Genomic DNA, 27,009 nt, shown 5'->3' with positions numbered 1-27,009 from the left:
CGGGCGCCCCTGCACCCCACGGGCCCCCCGAGACCCGGAGCGGGTCCCCCTGCAGACCCCTGGCGCCCCGAGACCCGGAGCGCACCCCCTGCAGCTCCCGCGAGCCTGCCCAGTCGCTCCAGAAATCCTGTCGGGTGGAAAGAACCCCTGCACTCCCCCAGTGACCCGGGGGTCCGTGCCTCCCGACGTCACAAAACTTCCTGGGGGGGGGTCCCCTCGCGTTGGGTCCTCGCTCGACGGAGGATGCTTCCCGGGGGACCCCACTTGGCGGAGACAAGGGTCCCGCGGCGCGCGGGGGAGGCGAAGATCGCTCCTCCAAGGTCCCCTGACATGTTGAGCGCCTGAAACTTGGGGTTCCGTAGCGCACCCTGATTGGCTTTTGCCCTGCGTTTGAGTTGCATGCAGTTTGCAGGGAGTTCTCTGGACGCGCGGATCCGAGAGGCGCTCGTTCTGGGGCCGCCCTGAGTGGGGTCTGGACACCCCGAGCCCGCGGCGGCGCTGGGTTCACGTTGGGGGCACCACCTGCCGGGGCTTGCTAGCACATCTTTGCTGCCGACAGCGTTTGCACGACGTGTGGTTTGTCCGAAAGTGAATGGGGAAGGGGACGGGGACTTTCCTGGGTCCCCTGCGCCTGTTTTGGAAACGAGGAAGCTAGGCGGGGAATCAGGAAGCGTCAGCTCAAAGTCATGGCCTAGGCTTTAATCACAGCGCCCGGCACAGCCAGAGCCCTAGTGCACGGTGCAGGGCTTCTCGTATTCTCCCGGGTCTTCCCTCGGACAGTGAGGCTGTGAGGAGGGGTCTGCAGGAAACCTGACTTGGCGAGGGGGGCCTGGGACGCACCTGCTCTACCTCTCTGTGCTCCCCTCTGTGTTTCCCGCTTCCTTCTGTCTGTCCGTGCCCGTCTCCTCCCTCCCTCCCAGAAGCCCGCTGATACTTTGCAGGGCATCCCGGTGGGCCTGGAAAGCAGGTCAGCCGCGGTGGCCCCGGAGCGTGTGGAAACGCAAGTGAATAATGGAAAGTTGCTGAGGGACCCGCCGTGCCTTGGCACGCAGAGCCGCCGATTGTCTTCCTTTTGGGCACAGGCTTGGGTCTATTGTCAGAGGTGCCCGGGCCACAGGCCAGGATCCGGGCAGGGCGTGGGCGGGCTGGTGGGCTGAGGCCCTGATCTCTCCTGCTGTCTGCAGTCACGCGGGGCCCGTGGGCGCTGCCAAGTGGGCACAGGGTGCCCGGCCGGTCATTTCGTGCTTAAAAATAGGATGTCACCACCGCCTTTGGGGATGGAGAGGGGCGCGCGTGGGTGGAGACTGCCTCCCTCCAGTGGTGTTTGTCTTGTACTGGAGAGGATGCTCCTTCCTCCGGGATAACTTCCTGTGCGCTCCGGGGTGTGGACGGAGGGCTGGGGGCACGCATTCAGTTGTTGGGGTACGGGGGGGTCAGGGGCCCAAGGGTGTGTGTCTGTGTGTTCGTGAGGGAGACAGAGAGAGACAGAGACAGAGAGATGCAGGTGCGTGTGTGTGTCAGAGAGAAAGACACAGAGAGACCTGGGTGTGTGTGTATGTTTGTGTGTGTGTGTCTGTCTGTGTGTATCTAAAACACAGAAACACCCGTCTGGGAGAAACAGTACATGGGAGACAGACAATTCTGTGTGTGTGTGTGTGTGTGTGTGTGTGTGTGTGTGTGTGTGTGTGTACTCAGCCTCGGGGGACCCCGGCCGCCCCGTCCTGTGCCTCAGCCATGCGTGTGTCCGTCCCAGGCCCCTCCGGCAGGTCCCATGGGTCCGAGGGCTGCAGGTGGACACTCTGGACCCGCCCCCAGGGCCCCAGGCCACATGCGCGCCGCAAGTCCCGCCCCCCACACGCCCCCAAACCCTCCTCACCTCAGACATTTATGTTAAAAAAACGTTAAAAAAACTTGAGAAAGTCTGTTTTCAAACACTTACCAGCCAAGATGGTCAGACCCTTTTCCTCATAGATGTTTGGTTTTCATTTGTTTTTTTTTAAAGTTTTTAAATGTTTATTCATTTTTGAGAGACAGAGACAGAGCATGAGCAGGGGAGGAGCAGAGAGAGAGAGAGAGAGAGAGGAGAGAGAGAATCGGAAGCAGCTCCAGGCTCTGAGCTGTTTGGACAGCGCCCAACGCAGGGCTTGAACCCAGGAACCACGAGATCATGAGCTGAGTCGAAGTCGGACGCTCAACCGACTGAGCCCCCCAGGCGCCCCTGATTCATGAAGACCTAGGAGACCCTTCTTAATGAATAATTAATCATGGCCGGTTCTGACTAAAGTAGTTGTAATCGCAAAGTAGGGTTTTCTCCGTCACACGCATGGGTCCCCCACGTTGGCCCGAATTTCGCCCCCTCCGACCTGGGCTCTGAGCCGACAGACCAGCACACGTCCGGAAGGACTAGATTCGGAACCAAGGACACGACTCAATGTTCTTTCTCATGTCTGAGACTCGGAGATGATATTCGTGGGTCATAACATGAACCGTTTTTAAGTGAGCCGTCCTTGTGCATTTTGTGCATCAAAAAGTTGTGCAAGAGCCACGCCCGTCTGGCTCCAAGACACTCTCGTGGCCCCAAAGGAGACCCTGAACACATAAGCAGGTCATTCCTCACCCCCACCCACAGCACCCGGTGACCAGGAGCTCCCTGCCTCCTTGCATTTGCTGATTCCGTGTTATTCATTCTACAAACACTTCCTTCTCACTTGGCCATTTCCGAGGCTCGAGGTCTCACAGGGCCAGAAAATGAGCCCAAGACCCCAAATTTCCCCGCTCAGGAGGTCAGACAATAATGGACCCGTGGAAGGAAAATAGGAGACGGCAAAGACCGGACGAGGTCAAGGCAGGAGTAAGAAATGTGTGGCGTGAGCAAGACCATGATGGGCAGACAGGCCCACAACCCCCAAGGCCCCAGAAGGGGGTGGGGAGAGGATGCAGAACCCCTTTTCCCCCCAGAGTTCCCGTCCCTCAGAACCTCGGACGCGACCTTATTTGCAATGAGGGTTTTTGCAGATGTGATTTGTTAAGTATGATGATGACGTCTGTTGTGTGAGGTGACTGTAAATCCAAGGACAGTGTTTTTGGAACAGACAGTAGAAGAGAGACACAGAGGAGAGGCCATGTGAAGACGGAGGCAGAGACGGGACACAGCCACAAGCCCAGGGACACAGAAGTTCAGAAGCTGGAAGACACAGGAAGAACCCTCCCCTGGAGCCTCTGGAGGGAGCACGGCCCTGCCCTGCCTGGGTCTCAGAGGTCCTGCCTGGATCTCAGGGGTCCTGCCTGGGTCTCAGGGGTCCTGCCTGGATCTCAGGGGTCCTGCCTGGATCTCAGAGGTCCTGCCTGGATCTCAGGGGTCCTGCCTGGATCTCAGGGGTCCTGCCTGGGTCTCAGGGGTCCTGCCTGGATTTCAGGAGTCCTGCCTGGGTCTCAGTGGTTCTGCCTGGATCTCAGGGGTCCTGCCTGGATCTCAGGGGTCCTGCCTGGATCTCAGGAGTCCTGCCTGGATCTCAGTCGTTCTGCCTGGGTCTCAGGGGTCCTGCCTTGATCTTAGGGGTCCTGCCCTGGTCTCAGGGGTCCTGCCTGGATCTCAGTGGCCTTGCCCCACGTGGATCTCAGATTTCTTGTCTCCAGAGCCGGGGAAGGATGAAATCCTGCTGTTTTAAGCCGCCACATGGTGGCAGCCCTAATGCACCCAATTAAAAAAACTTTTTTTTAGTGTTTATTCATTTTTGATAGATAGAGAGAGACAGGACATGAGCAGGGAGGGGCAGAGAGGGGCACACAGAATCCGAAGCAGCTCCAGGCTCCCAGCTGTCAGCACAGAGCCCGACACGGGGCTCGAACCCACGAAGTGTGGGTCTGGGCCCTGCTTCCTTGGGTGAGTTCCTGCAGGGTTCGGCACACGCTGGAAGCCAGCTTTGTCCCTGGAAGGGACGGCTGGAGGCAACCCAGTGACGTGGGTCCCCCATGGTGGAGCCTCCTACCCGCAGGGTTCTTTCTGGGAGAGCCCTGGGTTACCAGTTCCTTGAAAACCACGTTCAGCCTCTGGGAAGTGACCCCACGGGTCCTGTCTGTATTTCCCCCAAAGTTTTATCAGATGGCCACAGTGGTAAGATGACCTTTACCAGTTCGAAGAGTCCGCTTTGCCTTCTGTGGTCTGGAGCTCCCTGCGTGCCCTTTCTTGCTGGGAAGAAGAGGGAAATGCCGGGTAACGCAGGTGCACTGGTTGGAGGTTGGACGCAGGGTGTGGGGCAGGGCACTGCCCTCTCCCTTGAGCACGTCGGCATCCCCTGCAGGGCTGTGTAACCACAGACGGCCGCCGCAACCTAGAGCTTTTTCCAACTCCCCTCCTTGGAGGCGGAGCCTGCGACTCTGCATTGCTCACCAGTCCCCAGCGATGCTGCTGCTCCGGAATGTTCTCTGGAAGCCCAGGGCAACCTGCAAGCCCAGTGCACGTGTTCCGGAAGCTCTTGGAGGTCGCTGTGGCCGTGTGGGGCGCTGCACGCAGAGCCGTGAGGGCGCAGAGCAGGGCTTGAGGGGTGCAGCCACGGGGGAGTGCTGCAGGATCTTGAGCTGTGACAGCCTCCCCTGTGGGTTCATAGGTTCTTGAGCCCATGAGGAAGCGGTGGATGGTGGTGTTTGGAAGAGCGGACATCGTACAGGGTGGTCGAGTTCTGGGACTCGTGCAGGGTGTAACCCAGAGGATGTGCTGCTGGGAGAAAATGCCGCCGACTGGCTACCACCGTGGACATTTGTTTCCAGCAGTCCTGCAGCCTGGAGGGCTGAGGTGGGGACGCCGGCCGCCTGGGTTTCTGGACAGACTCTCCGTCCTGTCTTGCAGATGGTCGTCTTGTACCGTGTTCTCACGTGGGCTTTGTGTGCAAGCAGAACGGGCAGGGGTGGGGACAGGGTGCGTTGTCTCGTGTGTCTTCCTACAGCGAAACATGTGAGGGGTTCTGTTGGGCGAGGACCTCACCATTGGGACCTCAGTTCACCTTATGACTTCCTTAGAAGCTTTGTCCCCAAATACACGATTTAGGTCTTCAAGACATGATGTGAGGAAACGCACACATTCCATCTATAACTATGACGTAGAGAGGGGGCATGGGTAACTCCAGCTCCGAGGTTTTGGGTTAAATAAGTGGAAAGCTGGTGCTGCCTCTTAGCACAGGTGGACTATGGATAGATCAGTGATTGAGACAGAGATGACCACTTCCTCATTATCTGCGTCACCGTCACCTCCGCTTCTCCGTCAATGTTTGTCTCTGATGCCTGCTTACATTCTACCTTCTCTAGTGTATTTATCATCTTAACCATCACGTTCATCTCCATTGTAATGCCCAAGATTTTAATATCACCCCCAAAAACCAGAGACCACCAGGGAGGCCGAGTCACACGTGCAAAAGCAAAGGGCAGTTTTATTACGGTTTAGGCTCGCCGGGCCGAAGTTCGGTCTCACAGCCTTCACCAACGCGGTGGATCCGTGCTGAGAGCCCCGAACAAGGGCTGAGTAGGGTTTTTATGGGGTTTAGGAAGGGGGAGTTGCAGGAAATGGTGACATTCAATCATTACTGTATAACAGCATTGGCAGCAACTTTAACCATACACATTGTTCAGAGCGTTTGTTACTTTTGGCGGGACCCAATCACAACATGTAGGGTATCTTTGAAATTAACCAATTACAGAGCGAGTTCAGGGTCTTGTTTGGTGACTATCGGGTTAACTTTAACATTAGGTAACAGGGTCCTATCTACAATTTCTATCTGTAGACCTCACCTTTAGGAATGTGGGGAGAGGTAGCTGGCCTTTCCTGTTTGGATATTGCAAAGTGGTCTCTCCTGCCTTGGGAAATGTGTAACCGCCTAATGGTTCCGGAGAAACTGAACCTTAGACCTTCTAGTTAAGAGGGGGACCTCTGTCCATGGAGTCTGTTAGGTTCAGCCTTACACATCACCATCATCATGACCACCACGCCCAACCCTACGACCAATATGACCATCATGACCACCAACATCATCATCATGACCACCACTCCCAAGCCTGTCATGATGGCCATCATCAACACCCCAGTCGAAAGGTCCCTCGTAGGGGGTTGGTGTCGGCGCAGTATCTCTAGGAAAGAAGACGGACAAGACAGACAACGTGGATGGTGGTAAGGCCACACCTTATTAAGCTATCCGAGTCTTATACACCAGGGGTGATCACATCGTTTCTTTAATGGTTACATAGTTCAAGGTCCTGAAGTAAAGACATGCCCTGGAAAAGGGTCATCCTTATCAGGACAGTAGTAAATACAATCAAGTCATTACAAGAGAGGAGTCCCCTAATAATAGTCTGGCTCCAAGCGGAAGATGAGCCTGAAGAATTCTATGAGGAGATATACGTTCCTTAAGGCCCTTCATCAGTTATTCAAGGGTAAGATGCTCATCCTTCTGTAAACAAATCTTTTGGCAGAGGATTACGTTCCCTCCCAACAGCAGACAGAGAGCCAGAAAATAAAGGAAGGGAAGGTCCCTGACGGACCCAAGTGGATTCAAAGCCTAAAAGGATATGCCTCTTTGCAAAGCCGTGAGAAAATCATAGGGTGAACAGAAGCCACATGTGCGGCCCAAGAGGCCAAATATTGTTTGAGGGTATTTTTTGCCTCCTGGGCCCCAACAATCAACATCATCACTGCCACCAACACCTTCATCTCCACCACCATCACCGTTGTCACCGTCACCCACACCGTCATCATCACCATCATGACCATCACCACCCTCCCTTCAACCCCCGCTCTGTCCTCCCACTTCCTACCATCTTTGTCATTACCCCTGTTACCATCATCACTTCTGACACTCAGGAGCCTTATTTTAATTGAAATGCACGTAACAACAGAATTATTTTACGGTGAACAACTCGGGAGCATTCAGCGCATTCACAACCCTCCCTTCTGTCTTGTTCTTAAACACTTCCATCCCCCCAAAAGGACACCTTACATACATCCATTAAGCTCTCGCTCTGTGTCCGCCTTCCCCCTGTCCTTGGTAGCCACCAGTCTCCTTTCTGTCTTTATGGATTTGCCTGTTCTGGACATTGCCTATAAATGGTGTCACACAGTATGGGGCCTTTTTAAATTTGTTTCTTTCATTGACATGTGTTTTTGAGTTTTGTACGTAGAGTTAGTGTTATCTTAGTACTTTATTCTTGTTTATGACCAGGTAGTATTTCACAGAACAGATAGACTACAGTTTTTTTAATCCTGTTCTTTGAGTTTGCTTAGAGACACAGTAACGCAGACAGGTGGCTTCAACAACAGACATTTATTACCTCACAGTCCTGGCGGCTGGACGTCCAAGATGCCGGTGTGGACAGGCCTGGTTTGTCCTGAGGCCTCTCTCTCTTGGGCGTGTAGATTGTGTCTTCTCTCTGTCCTTATGTGGCCTTCCCTCTGTGTCTGTCTGTGTCCTAATCTTCTCTTCTTATCGGGACACCAGTCCTACCAGGTCAGGGCTCACCTACGGACCTCATTTTCCCTTTATCCCTTCTCTTAAGACCCCATCCCCAAATACAGCCGCATTCTGAGGTCCTGGAGGTGGGGATTTAACCATTCATTTTCTGTGGGGGAGGGACACACTTCAGCCCGCTGACCCCTGTGAAACTTTGAATGCATCCATTGACATCTCAGTCCCCTCGGCCCCCGTCATGCAGTAGTTTAGCATCAGCGCAGGTGGATTTGACGGGGCTGCTCGGAGGGCAGAAAACAAGATCCTTGCGTAACAGAAGACGCAAGGAGACCAACGTAACAGGGGACCATGGGAAGGGGAAAGGGGGCCAAAGAGTTGGGGAGAGGGAGGGAGGCAAATCATGGGAGACTCTTAAATGCTAGGAACAAATTGAGGGCGGAAGAGGGAAGGGGGAGGGGGATGATGGTCATGGGGGAGGACACTTGTGGGGAAGAGCACGGGGTGCTCTATGGAAACCAACTTGACAATAAACTATTAATAAAAAATAATAAAGACCATCATCTCCCCACACATCCTGCGGCCCCTCGACCTGCCGTTCTGTCGTGAGTCTCCATCCACCACAACCTTTTCTTTCTCTTGGGTCGTTGGTCACTGTCAGGACTTCTGTTGACGTGGGTCTCACCACAACCCGTCAACTGTAAAGGTTCTTTGTGCCTTCAGGTGGCACCTGTAGCAGAGTTCTGCATGGGGTGTGCGCATTCTCTCCCCCTTGGGAAGGCAGGGGAGGGCACCTGGTGGTGACAGGCATTGCTGGCTCCCAGGTGCCACATGTAGCTCCTGGGTTATCATCATCACCACCATCATCACCATCATCACCATTGTCATTGTCATTGTCATCATCATGGCCACCACCATTATCGCCATCATCACCACCATCATCACCACCACCACCATCATTATAAGCATCACTTCCCAAATAAGGTCAGGCTCATGCTTGCAGGGACGGATGGTGGTGTTCCTTGTCTGGATTTGGAGCGTGTTCCTTTCAGCAGACCTTGAATCTTCTGTGTGCGCTGCGGAGATCCTTACCCCCCCCAACCGTGCCCCTGCACGGACACGTCCTGGCTCTGGCTCCTGGGCTGGGGAGTCGGGGTGCAGGGTGGGGTCCCCTAGGCAGCCCACTGCAGGGTCATGTCTGTTTACCCTCCTGTGGTGACTGCTCTGTGGAGCTCTGTCCCCATGAGACATCCATGGCTGCCCTGACACCTTAGTAGCTTAAAACAACACGCAGATTTTCAAACCCACAGAGGTACAGGTTAGGAGTCTGAAAGCGAGCGTCACTGGGTTCACATCAAGAGTCAGCGGGGCTGTGTTCCCTTCTGCAGGCTCCAGAGGAGTCTAGTTCCTTGCTTTTAATAGCCTCTAGACTCTGCCTGCCTTCTTTGGCTTCTGATGCCTCCATGCATCGTCCAGCTCTGTAGACTTGGGTCACATCTCATGCCACCAAGTCTGTGGCTCTTCCTCCCCTGACTCCCTCTCACACTTATAAGGACTCACCCACCACCCCGCCGATCATCTCCCTATTTCTTTGTTTTAATGTTGATTTATTTTTGAGAGAGAGAGAGAGAGCGCACACCCATGAGCAAGGGAGAAGCAGAGAGAGAGAGAGAAACAACTTGAAGCAGGCTCCAGGCTCTGAGCTGTCAGCACAGAGTCCGATGCGGGGCTCAGACTCGTAAAATGTGAGATCATGAGCTGAGCTGAAGTCAGATGCTCAACTGACTGAGCCACCCAGGCGCCTCATGTCCCTGTTACCAGTCAGCTACTTAGCACCTTGAAACCCAGGGTCCCCTTTGCCCTGTAAACTAACATTCACACACTCTGGGGATTTGGGCACTAGCTTGTTTGTGGTGGAGGCGTTACTCTGTCTACATCACCCGGTTAAGTGGCACCACTTTAGAGAGTGGGGGGGAGTGGCATGGGGTGAGGTGGGGCTGGGCGCTGCAGCCCAAACTTCCTGCTTCTCCACCGGCATCGTCTTCCATAAATGGACCAACCACATTAACAATAAAAAGCTCTTCCATTAGGAGCAGAAATGCCAGGTCTGATTAGCTATGCATGTGGCTCTAAGTGGTGTGTGTGTGTGTGTGTGTGTGTGTGTGTGTGTGTGTGTGTGTGAGACAGAGAGAGGAGACAGGGCTGGGGAGACAAGGGATTAATTGAGTTAATTGACCGTCTCACATCTGTGCCCTCCTCTGCCTGGACTAATTGCCACCTCTGTGGGCCTCGTCCCCGCTGCTGGGCCAGCAGAACCGGTTCTCCTGTTAGTAGGGAGACGCCGTGATGGCCTTGTTCCATGCTGAGATGACTCCGCCGTCTCTTCTAGAAGCTTCCGTGTGGCCCCAGACGCAAGGCGTTGTGTTGTGGTCCGCGCCCGGCATCCTGGAGCCTGGAGGAGGGAGATCAGGAGGACACGCACGATTGTTTGCAAGGTGTCTTGAGCCCTTTGGCTACTTTGCTCACACGGACACGTTTTTGGGTTAATGTGGCCGGCTCTGTCCTCACGAGTTCACTTGGTGAAAGAATCACGTGGCCGACCCAATGAAAGCTTCCAAGCAGCTAATTTCGGGAGGCTGTTCCCTTGCTTCTGGGTAGAGATCTCCACGTCCACGCTGGGTGGGCTGGACCCAAAGGTAACGCTTCTGCCTCCATAGACCTCCAGGCAGCATTCGGATTCCATTTGCATAGGACAAAGCGCGGTCCTGAGCCACCTGATGCATTCGAAGTCATCGGGCGACTTCTCCATCCTGGGCTCAGAGACTTGCCCCACCCGGTGTCGGGGATGGAGGTGGTTGAGGGCAGGGTGCACATTCCAGGGTATAAATCCTTCCCTGTCCCTCCTGTCTGGAGGAGGCTGAGCAGAGAGATTCCTCAGTGTCCAGCCCCGTGGGCCAAGCGGGTCCGCGTGTGGGAGTTTCCCGTAGGACCCGTCGGGGCGATCCGTCCACCCGGAGGCTCAGCTCAGGGGTCCAAGGCTACAGCTCAGGCATCCCTGGTCACCCTGCACCTGGGCAATTCCATGTTTGACAAAGATGTCTACCTTAGGCATGGCGTCCTACGAGCTGCGATTTGTGCAAATTTGGACCTTCCCAGACGCACGGAAATTCACACCAGCCTCTCCACCCGGGAGAGAAGGACACTGTCCCCCGAGGTCCCCGCCTCTGTGCACATGTTGCCCTCCGCCAGTCACAGCCCCTGCGACATTGTCTTGAGCGGATCTCGTGTGCGGAAGTTACAGCGATGGTGTGGAGGTAGTTCGTTTGGACTGACTCCTGACCAGGCAGCTCAGCAAAGAGTTTCGGAGGGCAGCCTCTGGAGAGTTCTTTGTAAGTGGTTGACAATTAATCTGGAGGATGACTTCATCCTGCCGGGTCATTGTCTTGGGAGGCACTCCATGCGGCAAAGGGCCGGGCAGATGGGGGCCGGGCGTGGCCGGCGACGGCTCAGGCTCCGGAGAAAGAGGGCCTTTGCGCCCCTTGGGGCTGCTGGGATCTGACTGGGAAGGGCGGGCGGGAGCCTGCCTGCGTGTGTGCCCAGGCGTGCCTGGCGGGCGTGCTCAGTCCATGGGGGGCGTGCGCCGGGGCCGTGGGCCAGCTCACGTTTGTGGGCGGCCTCCACGGGAGTCACTGTACAGACTCAGGAAATGCAGCGTGCGGCCATCAGTCCCCCCGCCAGGGCCTGGACACGGCACGCTGTCTACGGTTTCCTCTTTCAGGTGCTGGTTCCTTTATCGTTTTATGCTTTTTTAAAACATTTTTTAATGGTTTATGTATTCTAAAGAGAGAGTGAGACAGCACATGAGCAGGGGAGGGTCAGAGAGAGAGGGAGACAAAGAATCCAAAGCAGCTCCAGGCTCCAAGCTGTCAGCACAGAGCCCGACACGGTGCTTGAACCCACGGACTGTGAGATCATGACCTGAGCCAAAGTCGGACACTCAACCCCTGGGCACCCCTAAAACATTTTTTAATGTTTTATTTATTCTAAAGAGAGAGAGACAGACAGAGCATGAGTGGGGGAGAGGCAGAGCAAGGGAGAGTCAGACTCAGAAGCAGGCTCCGGGCTCCGAGCTGTCAGCACAGAGCCCGACGCGGGGCTCAAACGCACAAACCGTGAAATCATAACCTGAGCCAAAGTCGGACGCTCAACCCACTGAGCCACCCAGGCGCCCCCATTATTGTGCTTTAAAGAGTGAGCAGTGTGTGTACAAAAATAAATTCTGTAATGGGGCGCCTGGGTGGGTGCGTTGGTGAAGCATCTGACTCTTGATTTTGATTCAGGTCACGCTCTGGTGGTTCACGAGTTCAAGTCTGGCATCGAGCTCTGTGCTGACAGCTCCAAGCCTGCTTGGGACTCTGTCACCCTGTCCGTCTGCCCCTCCCTGCTCGTGCTCTCTCTCTCTGTCTCTCTCACTCAAAATAAATAAAGTTAAAAAAATAAAATCAGTAATGGCTCCCCTTCCCTGAGTATTTGAGTGTATTGTCAAGTGATTGGCTGTAGGAAAGTTTTCTTTCTTGGATCCTTAAACGCTCAGTCTTAATTTCAGAGCAGACTCCCCTGTGTCCATTGTTCTTGATCTGTTCAAAGAACTGGCTTCGTCTTTCTTCGATTTTCCCCCCCCTCAGTCCATTTCCTGTGTTTAATTTCATGGATTTCACCATCCGTCTTGTTATTTCTTTGGTTTGTTTTGTTTCTCTTTCCTTTTCTATCTGTTGTTTTTTCTTGCTTCTGGCTTCTAATGCTTAGGTCTGTTCTGTTTGCGGTCACATCCGTCCTGTCTCCCCGTCCCTTCCTGGATTCAGAGGCACCTGCCTCCTGTCAGGGGCTCACACTCTGGTTTGTTGGAAGCCTGGGGATCCTTTTAAGGGGGCCGTGTGTTCTTATGGGGCTCAGCGTCTGCCTCCAGCTGGTGCTGGCACGTCTGTGGCTTCCTTCCACCCCGTAATCAGTCACCCCCTGCGGCTTCCGCAGCTCACAGGCTGCCAAGCCGAGTGTGAAGAAAACAAGTCCGCAGGCACCTGCTGCAGAAATCTGTCCCCAAAACTCTGAGTTCTGGGGGCTTGTCTTCCTTCAGAAGGAAACTTGCAGGGGCGCCTGGGGGGCTCCGTCGGCTGAGCACCCACATCGGCTCACGGTTCGTGGGTTCGAGCCCCACATCGGGCTCTGTGCTGACAGCTCGGAGCCTGGAGCCGCTTCCGATTCTGCGTCTCCCTCCCTCTCTGCCCCCACTCTCAATAATAAATAATAAACGTTAAACAAAATTAAAATAAAGAAGGAAGAGTTGAGTAACAGAGCCATCCGGATGGAGTGCAGTCTGGGCATGAACTCGAGAACCCGGTACAGACCTTGGGATGATCTTGGTAAAGCATCCGCGGGAAGGCATGACAGGGGCTCCGTGGTCTGGATTTCTTCCTTCTCGTATCACCAGGTGGTGGTTCCCAGCTGCCGGAACGGTGAAAACCGACTCATTAAATTAAATCGGGGAGCGTTCTGTGGTGTTTTCCTTCTCACATTCCTCGGAGCAGGGGCCGTGTGCACACATCTGTGAACAGAGTGTAGGCAGGTGGGCGCGGCTGGGTTGATGGGATGACATCCTTTCCGGCACCTGCGAACACCGTCCTTCTAAAGCTTTGGGGAAACGGGACGGCTACCTGGGGAGTCCTGAGAAAAGAGCGTCCGATTCCACCACCTCGTCCCCTGCGCTGCCCCAGAGGTGGCTTGGACGTCCAGGCTTCTTTATCTGCAGCTGAGAAAAGACTGATCCACTGTCACGAGCCTCCCATGCTGATGGGGAAACACCTAGGTAGGGGTTTTCCCAATTGCACAGTTGGGCCAAGGCGTGGCTCCGTAGTGCGGAGAGCGTCGTGTTGGGTGTGTGAGCCTGGCATCGGGCTCTCCATGGTGAGGGCACGAGAACACAGGCTGAGCGCGTGTTATCAAGACTCTTGAGGGGATGGGATGTTGTCCTTCTTGTTTTTGGCGGGCGTTGGAGGTCACTTCCCCAGTGGGTGGGGTGCGGCTGCCCGTTTGGACCCCGTCTCTGAGAGGACTCTTTCTCGTTTTCTTCATTAATGTTGGGGTCCCACGTGCCTCCCCCGGACATCACGTGAAGGCGAAAATTGGTTCATTGATTGTCTCCACCATCTAGCCACGCCAGGGCAGACATTTTTCAGGTTTCTCCCTGGGACCCTCAGGCACCTTCCTTCCTGGAGCCTCCTGGGAGATGATGCATGAAGGCCTGGTCTTTCGGGAAGGAAGGTTCTGCAGTGGAACTTGGGTGTCGCTGTGGAGGAGGAGGAAATGGTGGAGGGAGACGGGTGTGGGGGGAGCATACCTCCATCCCATGAAAGCTTGGGGCTTGAAGCTGAAAGCCTTCGGAGCACCTTCCATGGAAGGCATCTTGCGTCCGGCTGGCATACAGCAGGGTGCACAATGTTTGCTGTTTGCTCGACATGTTCAGAATGCCTGGATTGCACACACAGTCTGTTTACTGATTGCACACCAGTGCTGCCTCAGAGCGGGAAGGGCGCGTTGGACAACGTTACACTCAGCGTTTGCATCATGTGCAGAGTAGAAACTAACCAATACTAAACACACACTTTGTTGTGTTTGCAGAATCGTGCCGCATGCAACAGACCCCACTCAACGCCTCTTGGAGGAGCTACTTGGATGCCTGATGCACTGGTTGCTCTAGGGAGCTCACTGTTGAGACCAAAGTAGTTCTCCAAGTGGGGTCCGGGGACCTGTGGGGGTCCCCTGAGGTCGTTTCGGGGAAGTCCACGGACTCATGCCTCCGTTCATCATGACATGAAAAGATCACTTGTCTTGTTCTCTCTCTCTCTCTCTCTCGCCTGGGAGCTGGGTGGTGGTTTCTGGAAGCCTCCTGAAGGGTGCTGATGTCGTCAGCAGTAGGCTTGTTCACTCTGGTGCATTGTACATTTCTGTTTACCTTGCTAATATGGTTACGCTCTCCAGAGACGGATACCCACAAGCCAACACACAAACGTTCATCGCGATCCTGATCTATTTCTTGGGTACTGGAGACTGCAGAGCTCAGAACTTTGAGAACTGCTGTTCTCAACCATGCCCCCGTCTAAGAGGACATTGAGTGGGCACTGAACAATGACCGATTCATGGTGCTTTCTGTGTCTAGCGAGCCTTCAGAACCGGAAGCGCCTCATTGTCTCCAGACAATGTGTCTTGAATGTCTGTGTTTCAAACTTACTCTGTCCAACTGAGGCGGTCACTTTGCTCAGCATTGAATCTTATGATTTTGTTCTTGCTTCCTTTGACCTCGGGATGTCCCCAGCGCATCATCGGTTTGGAGTTGACTTTCCTGAGGCATTAATTATTGAAACTGGTTTTTAGGACATCCAGTATGCAACGAACTGGAACACTTACTTGGGAGACACGATAAAATAGGGGTTCAAGCCTCCGCATACAAATAACTCTAAGGTCAGCGTTGGAAGGCTTATAATCAAGGTGCCAGGAAGGAAGTAGCGATTGCTGAGTGTGATTTGGGTGAACGCAGCTGCAGACCGACCACAGCGCTTCTGGAAGCTCCGAGATAAAGTTATCCTACTGCTGTCGTTCTGAGAGCCACCCCACCCCGTCCCCAGCCCCACTCACGGATGGAAACTTTCTGAGTCCCCCACTCTGGTATCCTTCTCGTTCTGAAATGGGGAGAGACCACAGACCTGATGTTTATCAGCAGGTTACGCTGTGTGAGGCATCAAGATAAGAGAAGACATGTGATCCCAGAAAAGGGAGATAATTCAGGGAACCCAAGATAAGGTTGATTAAAGCAAAAAGAGGAACACAGCAGACGTTGGACAAATGTCTTAGGCTGAGCCCCCTTTATAGAGAAGTTGAAGATACTGTTCCCATCAGCAGAAAGTGGATGTGACCGTAAAAGAGAAGCAGCTTTAAATAGAATTGCTGAAAATATAAATATTTAAAGAAGAAAGTTCTCAAAAACCAAAGGGTGATCTTGTTTATGCTTGTGACTTTGGTTCCTTGGAGCTGTGTGCTCCCAAACGCACAGTGGTAATCTAGACCTTTCTCTTGAGGGAACAGTGGAGAGCCTGCCTCCAAAGCAGTGCCCATTGAGGGGTCCGTGACCCCCACATCCAGTAGTATCTTCCTGTGGGTCTCCTAGCAAATCACTGCAAAGCAGAGGCTCACAACACACAAATTTATTGTGGAGATCAGAAGTGTGAGATCCAGGTGGGACAGGGCCACTGAGATCCAGGCAGGACCACTGAGACTCAGGCGGGACCACTGAGATCCAGGCAGGTCGTCTGAGATCCAGGCAGGACCCCTGAGATCCAGACAGGACCCCTGAGATCCAGGTAGGATCTCTGAGACCCAGGCAGGACCCCTGAGACCCAGGCAAGACCCTTGAGTTCCAGGCAGGACCCCTGAGATCTAGGCAGGTCGTCTGAGATCCAGGCAGGACCCCTGAGATCCAGGGCGGGGCAGGGCTATGCTCCCTTCTGAGGCTCCATGGGAGGGTCCTACGTGCCTCTTCCAGCTTCTGGGGCTCCAGGCGTCCCTGGGCTTGTGGCCACGTCCCTCGCGTGTCTGCCTCTGTCTTCACGTGGCTTCTTTGCATCCATGTCTCTGCCCTTCTGTCTCTTAGAAAGACACTTCTCTTTGGATTTAGGGCCACCAAATCCAGGATGACCCTTGCACACCTGCCGAGGGCTGCGGGAAGTCCTAGGGGGTGACCGGGAAGAGTCTGTGGGCTCTGTCTGCTGGAGTTTTGTTTTACAGATGTCCCTGTGGCTGGAGATGCCAGTGGGAGGGACGGCGAGGCCGTGAGGGGGGTGTGTGTGGTCGGGGTGGGGGTCCCTGACCCACGGCTCAGATGCCTGCACCCTACTGTGCAGTCTCCCTCGATGGCTTTCACAATGCCTCCCTTTGCTGCTCCCCATGGCATTTCCTCCGTCCTCCGAAATCTCGGATCTCTCCGCAGCTCTTGCCTCATTCTTCCCGTCACCCTACAAAACAGCCTCCTGTCTGCACCGCCCTCCGCCTTCCGTTCTGAAAGTGCACTTCCTCAAAAGGGAATGTCTTTTCTGACCCCCACCCCTGCCCCTCCCCCTTCCATCCTCCTCTTCCCCTGGGCACCTGTCTTTCTAAGCCATGCAGACCTCATCCCGCTCAGGAAACCCAAAGGAGCTCCTCAACGTTGGTGTCGCTGTGAGTGTGAGCGCTTGCTGTCCACCTGGGCGGCCCGCGAGCAACTCAACTAGGAACACAGAAACCAGCGGTATATTGTTCATTCCCGCATCAGGGTCGTGCGCAGTGCCTGACCCATGTAAAATACGAATCTCGGTGGATGGCCCGTCGAGCCTCCTTGCATTGGCTCAGTCTCTGTTCAGAGACCGAGGCTGAATCTATAACATGGATGGCAAAATCATTTGTGCTCAAAGAGGGTTCCAAATGACACTTAAAAATTTTTTCCTTAGTTTATTTTTTGAGAGAGAGGGAGAGAGAGCAGGAGAGGGGCAGAAATAGAGGGCGAGCAAGGATCCACAGCAGGTTCCGCGCTCTCAGTGCAGACCCTGATGGGGGGCTCGAGCCCACAAACCATGAGATCATAAACTGAACCAAAATGAAGACTCGGATGCTTAACCAAGGAGGCCACCCAGGCGCCCATGATGGTAGAACTTAAGCAGTTGAATGGGGGAACCGCTAGCCACATGAAACACAATACTGGTGGGGTCTCGCTACTCCGTGTCAGTAGCCGCATTTCAAACATTAGCCCCTGTGAGTTTCTGCCTTCCATAGTGGACACAGAAGGTAGAAGGTTCCTGGCCCGCAGAAAGTCCGACTGGGGGTGCCTGCTCTTTCGCAGTGGTTCCCGCCTGGGGGTGGTTCTGTTCCCACCGGGCACTGGGCCATGTCTGAGCATTATGGACTCTTACAGCTGGGGTTTGGAGGAGCTGTGGTGCAAGCATCTGGTGGGCGCAAAAAAATGATGCTTTTCAACACGCCAAGGTGCTCAGGATGCCCATCACATGCAGCCTAGATGTCTGCTGTGCCAAGGAGGAGGAGACCCTGGCTTAGCGTGAGAGAGTCTCTCTCATTTCTCTCTCTGTCATCTATCTATCCATTCCTATGTTCACTCATCTATCTATCCATTGATCCATCTGTCTCTCCCTACATCCATTTTTACATCTATCCATCCATTCATCCATCCACCTATCCATCCATCCATCTATCCATTCACTCTATCTATCATCTATCTATCTATCTATTGATCTATTGATCTATCGATCTATCATTCATGCATCCATCAATCCATCCATCTATCCATTCACTCTGTCTGTCCATCCTTTCATCCATCCATCCATGTCTCCCGACATCCATTCCTACATCCATCCATCCATTCATCCATCAACCTATCCATCCATCTATCCATTCACTGTATCTATGTATCTATGCATCTATCTTTATCCATTCATCCATCCATGTATCCATCCATCCATCTATCCATTTACTCTATCATCTATCTATTGATCTATCTATCAAACTATCTATCAATCTATCATTCATCCATCCATCAATCCATCCATCCTTCCATTCACTCTATCTGTCATCCATCCATTTAACCATTCATGCATTCACTCTATTTGTCCATCCTTTCATCCATCCACCCGTGTCTCCCTACATCCATTCCTACATCCATCCATCCATCCATCCGTCCATGCATCCATCCATTCACTCCATCCATCATCTGTCTCTCCTTTATCATCTAATAATCTCTTGTCTGTCTGTATATGTATCATCTATCCACCACTATTGGTGATTTTCAACCAGTGGTGTTTTCTGTTTCTCCATGGACCCTTGATGATGTCTGCAGACATCTCTGGTTGTCACAACTGACTATAAGGACTGCTCATGGCATATGGTGGGTGGAGACCAGAGACTCTACTCAACACTCTGCGGTGCACAGCACGCCTGGCCCCAGAGTCACCCAGCCCCAAAGGTCACCAGTGCGGAGGCGGTGACGGTGCGGAGAAACCATGATCCAGAGTGCTGTTTGTCCATTCTGGGACGGACATCCCACCCCGTCCAGGATGGGCAGAGCTGTGCGTTCACCCCGGCCAACGTGCTGCGTGAACGAGTGAAGATCACCTTTGTTCATCTTGGTCAAGACTCCCCCGAGTGACATTAAAATCCGCAGACACGGGGCTCCTAGGAACAGTGAGGCGAGCCAGGAATTCGAAGCATTTCCCTTGTGGGCCGTTTGCTGAAGCCGGGGGCGGGCAGGAACTTCCTGTTTCCTTTTTCATGCCTCATTATCTCTTTTGTATCTTTGATAAGGGGACAGGGTAATTTAGCAAATCATTTGTAAATAGGAGAATTGTGGTTCCAAAACGTCTCTTCTATTTTTATCTTTCAACGTAGAACAAAGTGAAGTTGAACCTTGCTTGACTCAGCAAAAGTTGGAGGGAGTTCACTTGTTTCAAAAACCGAAAAGCCGTCCAGAAGAGCAATGTCACAAAACGGCCCCCCTCCCGCTCCATGCTGAGCTGAACTGGTCCAGTTTTTTTTTCAGCTGATCTTTGAAGGAAATCGTCCACGTTGAAACAAAGAGCCTTCATGACATTGTCCAAAGCACAGCTTTTCTGTAAGTTTTGCATATTGAGATGCAGATAATTCACAGACCACGAGAGTCACCCAAAGTGTCCAGTTCTGTGTCTTAAGTTAAATCATGGAATTCGCACATATCTTTAAGGGCTTTTTGACCCCATAAAACCAAAGGGTGACTATACTTGACTGCAACACTGATTTTCAGAACTGCGTTTTTCCAAGGAGAATTTCACGCTGTAGATATGTATAATTTCATACATTATAGCTCATAATCTTTTCTGATTATCGTGAAGAGAGGAAAGTGCCAAAAAGAAAGGAAATGGGTTTTTCCAGGATAAATACTTACTTTGTGATATAGTGATGACAGTTGACTCTGGAATAACACGGGCTTAAAAATTCTTTTTTATGTTTTTTACCTATTTTTGAGAGACAGACAAGTGCGAACAGGGGAGGGTCAGAGAGAGAGGGAGACACAGAATCCGACGCAGATTCCAGGCTCCGAGCGGTCAGCACAGAGCCCGACACGGGGCTCGAACCCATGAACCGTGAGATCATGACCTGAGCGGAAGTTGGACACTTAACCGACTGAGCCCCCAGGCGCCCCGAATACCACGGGTTTGAACTGCAGGGGGCCTCTTATACACCATCTATATATTTATTATAAATTTGTCATAAATTCATATTTACTGTAAATTCACTACAGTACTCTAAGTGTTGTTTTTTTTTTTTTTTAGGATTTTCTTAGTCACATTTTCTTTTCTCTAGCTTACTTTATTGTAACAATATAATACATAATACGTGAGACATACGATTACTGGAAGGCTTCCAGTCAACAGAGGTTATCAGTAGATGCGTTCTGAGGGAGTCAGAAGTAGCACATGGATTTTCAACTGCACGGGCGGGGGTGGCCCAGCACCCCTAGCCCCCCGGACTTTTCAAGGATCCGCTGTATTTTGCAGGAACTAATGCATCGATCTCACGTAATTGACCCATTTCACGTACATGTTGGTATGACGTGCATAAAACATTTCTGTAGTTTGCAAATTTTAAAAAAATTAAGAAAATTATACTGTGAAATGCATCTTTGTTTTTGTCCCTGTTGTGTCCTCTCCTATGTCCCCCTGGTTCCCATCTTAGGGTCCTGTACCTTTTCTTTATATATGATTGCAAGTGGCGTATTTCACTGTTAGCTGTGCGGGCTGGCCTGTGGGTTTGTTCGTTCCTCTTGGGATCTGTTATTACCTTTTCCTTTTTCTTTTCCACAACATTTCAACGGTGAGGTCGAGGCTTAGGTATTTGAGATTCTGTGCCGGGTTTGAATGTGCATACGGACCTGTAGTGTTTTGTGATTCGTGTGTGTCTGTTTGATGATGAACTCTGTAAGAATGAGGTATGTTCATGGCAGAAAACACCACAGGGCGCCCATCGATGAGGCAACTTTGTGTAAAGAGAGGCCGGAGAGAGCACAGTTCTGTCTCCAGGATTGTGCATCGCGGCTGGGAACAGAATTTCATTTCCCTTGGTTTTCTTCATTTCGCGATCACCAACAGTCAGTCCGGTTAAGTGCCACCTGTTGCGAAGGACCTGGCAGTTAGTGGCATGGGCTTAAAAACGTCCAGGGACACGGCAAGGATATCATTCGGAGTCTTTTATAGGAATCGACACGAAATGCCTCTTTTCACTGCTGTCAAAAAACAGTGACGTTATTTCACTGAATTTAGCAGTAGAGTGGAGGTGTGGTGCAAAAAGCAAAACAAAAAAAGAAGTAAACCAAAAGTTAACAAAAGAAAAGCAAAGTGACCTAAAAGAAACTACGCAGGAAGGAAAGAGTGACAGCACCTCGCCCAGTCACCCTGACAACCACCGGACTTCCAAGGATGAGCAGGTGCCTTTGGAACAAGAGACCTTTTTACAGATGCTTTGAGCAAAATATTTGTGGTCAAATCCTGAATCTGTGCGTTTAGGGGATAAGGCTTCTTGAAGATGGCCACAGAGGGTGTCAGGTAGAGACGATGTTTCCTAAAATTTCTTACAGGAAGTAGTTTGGCTCTTGATGATGCAGAAGACTTCAGACTGTAAAATAGCGGACAGGAGAGTCGTCAGGTACCCTCGCGCCGAGGATAATACCTTCCATAGTCAAAGGACGGCCGTAAAACTGGGAACCGGCTTCTCTGTGATCCCATTAACACATTGTAGACCTTCTTTGCTTTGCTGGGCATGTATTAATGATTTTTTTTTTTTTTTTTTGCAAATACATGAGGGACTTTAAATATTCCTTGTTGTGTTTGCTGTGGAATCGAAGCTGTTTAGGGCCACAGGTGTTACTGCTGACATGCCACCCTGGGCTGTCACCTTCTCGTCATTCCTGCTTCTCAGCCTGGGTGGGCTTGTCTAACTTTGCCCACGTTTATCAAAGGACCTCTGCGGGCGTAGGCAAGAGAATTCTATTTCTTCTGTGACGTGGGCCCTTCCATTGGTTTATCTGATAATTCATTCAACCGCACGTGTATCCAACTCACACGTGCCCAGGGATGAATCACAATGGGATGTAAACCAGAGCCCGTGATCTGCACAACTCCATTCCAACACGCACAGAACAAAAGGGCAGTCTCTGGTGCTTTGGAAATTGATGTGTTGATTGGAGCGTTCTTGTCACCGCGAAACATGCAGTCACATTTTCCCCCTGGGCATTGCTGGTGCTGGTTGGTCATCCCAATGCCCCGTGTTGACTCTGGTTACTTGATTTGCTGGGTGGAGTTCCATTCTGAGACATTACAGACGTGGGGTGGAGAGTCTGCGTCATCCGTGTTTGCAGAAACTTCTTCACATTTAGTTTTTATACTGGTGAGACTCTGGGATGATGGGATACAGGAGGAGTGGAAGCATCTACTCTTCTCTGTCTCCTGTAGCAATAGATTTGTCCCCAGTCCCCGTGGCCTGTGGTGGGATCCTTTCCACACGTGATCTCTTCTATCTTTCAGTCGATGCTTGACGGATGTCTGTATTCAAGGCCCCAAGGAATAAGGAGTGGAAACAAATGGCGTCTCTGTTTCTTGGAGCTTTCTTAAAAAAACCTGTCTCGGCCCAATTTTTTTGGGTGGGGTCAGTCTTCCTGAGGTATAATTGACACACAACAAAATTCACCTTAAAATTTTAAGTGTTTGCATGGATGACTTGTTGACAGCAAATGCATAGACTGATGACCACCATCAAGTGGAACATATGTGAAGCTCATTTTCTTTACACTGATGGAAACTTCACTGATTACCTGGTCGAGATGCTGAGTCATGTGCTCTGTCTCTGTTCTTTCATTTAAGCCCTGTTGGGGTGGAGCATTTTTCAGTTTTATTGAGGTATTACTCACAGCACTGCATTAGGTCAGGTGTGCAGCGTTAGGACTTGAGAAATAACATATATTTTGAAATCATTACCACTTACCAGTTAACACCCAGCTTCTCATGTAGTTAACAAAAATTCTTTTTTTTTGTTACGAGAGCTTCTGGGATTTACTCACTTAGGAACGTTCAAATATACCCGATGGCTGTGTTGACTGTGGTCATCGCGTTGTGCGGTTGGGCGTCCCCAGGACTTTGTCACCGACAGCTGGAAATTTGTGCCTTTGACCATCTCATACTCTGCATCCTGTAAACACAAATCTGAACTTTTCTTCTAGGAGTTTTTTTGTTTGTTTTTTGTTTTTGTTTTGTTTTGTTTTGTTATTTAGATTCCACATATATGAGTGAGACCGTACCCTATTTGTCTTTGGGTGATGTATTTCCATGAGCACAGTGCTCAAGACATTATGATAAGAACTTTCTCTTTTTTGTGACTGAATAATATTCCCTTGTGTGTATAACAGGGCAGAGGTGGGTCCAATGGCCATCCTTATGGGTAACAGAGCTAAAAAGTGGACTTTTCTACTTTCTTTTTTATTTCGTATTTTTTTAATTAACATTTATTTATTTTTGAGAGAGAGACAGAGACAGAACATGAGCAGGGGAGAGGCAGACACAGAATCTGAAGCAGGCCCCGGGCTCTGTGCAGACAGCTTGAACCTAACAACTGAGATCACGACCTGACCCCAAGTCAGATGCACAACTGACTGGGAGCCAGCCAGGCGCTCCTGGACGTTTGTACTTCCTTCAGGGAGATGCTGAGAGCTGGCGGTGCATGTCGGTGAGCCTCCCGGCACCAAATGGGAAAAGCTGTGTTTGCCCATTTCTTCCCACGACCTTGATGACTTACAGCCAAGACCACTCACGTTGTTGCTGTGTTCTGTGCATTGAAGCCTGTCAATCTAAAGATTGCAGCGTGCTGGTTTTTTGCACCTCGAACAAGACCTGTGTGGTCCTGGAATCTGATGGTGGCATCCGGGGACCCCCCACGTCCAAAGGGGTCGCATGGACTTTGGCTCTCATGCTTAAGTACCCCGTTCTGAGTCTGTGTGTTTACGATTGACTCTGTTCAGACCGAGCGTGAGAGGCGTGGGCAGCAGAGATGTGGGAAAACCTGGGTCCTGGCTGGGGAGCTTCACGGAAGTAGGTCGGCACGCACACCATCCAGCCGCAGGTCCAACTCAAGGGCTGAGAAGCCAAAATGTCATCTAGTAAATGCAGTCCAGGGACAAGCAGGGACATTCTCGGGAGCAATGGAGAAGGATGAGCAGAAAGAAGGGTACCAGAGAGGAAGAAGAGTCAAGGCACGCAGCCTTGTTTCTGAGATGGGAATCTACCAGCCGTGCGGCCAGACTCTTATGTTCCTCCCCAGGCTACCTGTCCTGTTGGAGACATGATCAGCAGGAGCCAAAAAGGATTGAATGTGTTGGCCCAAGTTCACGGATCACGTGAAGGGCAAACCGTGCCCCAGATCGTGTGCTCCTTACCCCGTGGAAACATGAGTGTCCTCCTAAACACACGTAAACTTTGCCAGTTCCCCCTCCGTACAGCCCTTCCCCCCCGCACGCTTCTTGCCTTTGACTTGATGCCACAGACTTTCACCAACACGCCCCTGCCTTACTTAGCCTCTTAGAGTCGTTTGCTTCCAAATTCTTCGGATGAGTCAATCCACTTTAAAAACCATTATGCCTCCTTTCCTTCTTCGTACACAGCACTTTCCTTTCTTGGTGTTTGTGGGTTGCTTTCTGTTTCTCCAACAATCAAATATTCATGATCGGAAACTGCACCTAAAAAGCAAGGTTCCTCATTGTGCCTTGTCCATCCCCCACCCCTCCCCCGCCCCTCCCCCACCCTGGGAGAAAATATTTGTTTCACAGCTGGCCATTCTAGCGTGTAGAAAATGCTAAAACCAAATATTTTGCTTGACTGGGATTTTGTTCTCTTTGCTGAGTCACTATGTGTAATTCCAAACTCTGTATGAGGAAAAAGGAAATGTGTGTCTGTGTGGTTCTGGGCCGGGGGAAGATCCCTTTTCTTATAAGCTCGCCTTGAATTTCTTTCTCCCTCGTACAACATTAATTGCCATTTTTCAAACCAGAGTGCCCTCACATTGACCTTCATCCCCGGGAAGACCCCTTCCTCCACACTATTGCTTAGAGAGACATTGATGGAAAACACAACCAACATTGATAACCTCACTGAGCCCCAGACCCAGAGGCTCACATGCACAGATTTCCATTTTTCTCTCCAGATTTCTCCTTCAGGTCTTCTCTGCCTGTTGATAAAATTCTCCTGGATCTTTGATCTCATATTTGCACTAAGTGCTTGTCAGCCTGGGTGAGGGGTCCAAGGTGGGGTGTTGACCTAGATCCCAGGAATAGAAGGACCTAGAAGGGGCTGTGGAGGAGGCATCTGGGTTTGGAAGTTCCCGCCAGGGTACAAAAGAAGGCTTCATTTCCTTGAATGTCAGCAGTGGTTGCCATTTTGAAATCCGACCCTGTTCTCTGCTCTATTCCTTTATAAGCTACCTGAGTAGGTGCATATTCCCATTCCCTAGTGGTATCTCCCCCAGATTCCAATCCTCAGCAAATTTTAGCATAAAGACCCAGCACATTCAGTCGGCATTAGGCTGTGGAGGAGGTTTTTTGGCGTGCCTGATACCTTTGTCTTTAGAAAGTCCTGAAGAGGAATAAACACGAAGAAACATCTTGACCAGAGTTCTCCGTTCTGCCTGTTCTTGTCCGTGTGCATGCGTGTGCGTGTGGCCCTGGGGTGACGCATCTGCAGAAACGATGCCGTCCTCCGTCCCCTGCGCTGTCCCCCGAATTCCAGGACAGTTGAGAGGCAGGTGATGCTGTGCATCTTGTAGGCGCCCACGTATACGGCGGGAGGAGGGGAGAGAATACTCAGGTCGTGAGCTGTGGAAGCTGCTGGATTCTCCCCAAGGTCCTGACTCAGCCTTGTGCACTGTCCCCTCCCCCCCCTCCAGGCACAGGAACGTTTGGGCGCGTGCAGCTGGTCAAGGACAAGACGGCCAAGCACTTCTTCGCCCTGAAGGTGATGAGCATCCCGGATGTCATCCGGCTGAAGCAGGAGCAGCACGTGCACAACGAGAAGTCGGTGCTGAAGGAAGTCAGCCACCCATTCCTGGTCAAGCTGTGAGTCGCTCCTGCTGCCCTCTGCCCCCTGAGACCCCAGGTGCTGGGCAGGGAGGTCACCGCTGACCCTCAGGCTGGCCGGGTCCAGGGAGGAAGGTGCTGTTGGGACAGGTGCCTGCCCCAGGGCCTGGCTCTCCTCCTGGACGCGGCAGAACACCCTTCCAGACTCTGTGTTCCCCTGCCCGCCTCATGGCCCCCTTTGTCAGCTTCCTGGACATGGTGTTCAGTCACCTGCTCAGCCTCATCCAGGCAGGCTGCTCCTTGGGTGCTAGTGTCGGACGATCGTGTATCTGCATTTTGATGCACCACAGACCCGTCCAGTTGAGCATGCCCAGCACTGACCAAATCCATATCTCTCCTCTCTTGCTCTTTGCAAGTGGAGGGTGAGACCGTTCTGCACCCAGGGGTCAGCATAGGACGCCCAGACGTGGCTCCCTTTCCATGGGGCATCCGTGGACGTGGGTGCCCCCCAGCCGTCTCCGTGTTCTCCCTTCCGCCATGTTCCTCCTGCTCCTTCCCCTTCCCATCCCCCACTCCAGCCCGAACCAGGTGCCTCTTCTCTTCTCTCATTTTTGACCCTGGCTTCCCAGCAGGTGTCGCCTTGCAGGGCATCCTTCCCTCCTAGGTGTTGTCCACCTCACAGCCGGTGACCTGCATTTGCAGCCGCGGGTCCTCGGGGAATTCTGAGGTCCCTCAAATGCAGCCCCAGAGCCTTAGGATCCCCAAAACACTCCTCGTGGGTGCACATCTGGGTTTCCTTCCTGCTCGCGGTCTTTCCCACACCCTGCCAACCAACCGCTGTCCTGCGGAACAAGGGGTCCTCAATGCCACGCCCCCGCGTCTCTCAGGCCCCGCCCCCTGCACTGCCTCATCCTGGGCGTCTCCCCTCTGGACACCCCTGCACCTGACCAACTCCTGCGTTGACTGTTTTCTTTTTCGTTTTGATCTTACTTTCCTGTTCTGGACATGCCGTTGATCTGTGCCCATAAGGAGGCTTCCAGACCATCTCGTGCTTTCGAGTCACAGGCACAAAAGTAGCCAGAGGCTAAGGGGACTCTGGGCTGCCCATTCGGGTTCTGTCTCTCTGGCGATTTGAGGGAGAACTTTAGGTCGCTCTGATGATAGAATGTTAATTACTTGCTTAAGTATCGATTACATATATTTACATATTTTAAAATATTTTACACACTTTTATTTTTTTTCTCCCAAAATAAACTTAGATTGTATTGCAGTTTCACTTAACAGTATATAAAATGCTGTGTTGTGACAGGTATCAACTATCCACTAGATACTGAATCAATTTTTCTTTAGCACTACTAACTGCTTGCTTTTCTTGAAGCTAGA

The 27,009-nt window shown here is 52.0% G+C and overlaps 1 protein-coding gene across 3 annotated transcripts in view; it reads left to right on the top strand.

Annotated features, from left to right (window-relative positions):
* The first annotated feature begins 10,061 nt into the window (after positions 1 to 10,061).
* PRKX (protein kinase X-linked) overlaps positions 10,062 to 27,009 on the top strand; it is a 49,868-nt gene continuing 32,920 nt past the window's right edge. The window contains exons 1-2 of one of the 3 annotated variants that reach the window (XM_029929583.1): positions 10,062 to 10,837; positions 25,497 to 25,665. In XM_029929583.1, the coding sequence (XP_029785443.1) occupies positions 10,294 to 10,837; positions 25,497 to 25,665 (713 nt within the window). In that variant the 5' untranslated portion in view covers positions 10,062 to 10,293. Of the gene's footprint in view, positions 10,838 to 18,421; positions 19,150 to 25,496; positions 25,666 to 27,009 lie in introns of those variants that run through there. The other 2 variants (XM_029929582.1, XM_029929584.1) reach the window with 2 other exon arrangements.

This window comes from Suricata suricatta, chromosome X, assembly GCF_006229205.1.
Source record: "Suricata suricatta isolate VVHF042 chromosome X, meerkat_22Aug2017_6uvM2_HiC, whole genome shotgun sequence".
NCBI classification, from domain to species: domain Eukaryota; kingdom Metazoa; phylum Chordata; class Mammalia; order Carnivora; family Herpestidae; genus Suricata; species Suricata suricatta.
The sequence above is the reverse complement of the archived record's forward strand: the minus strand, read 5'-3'. Positions and strand labels throughout refer to the sequence as shown.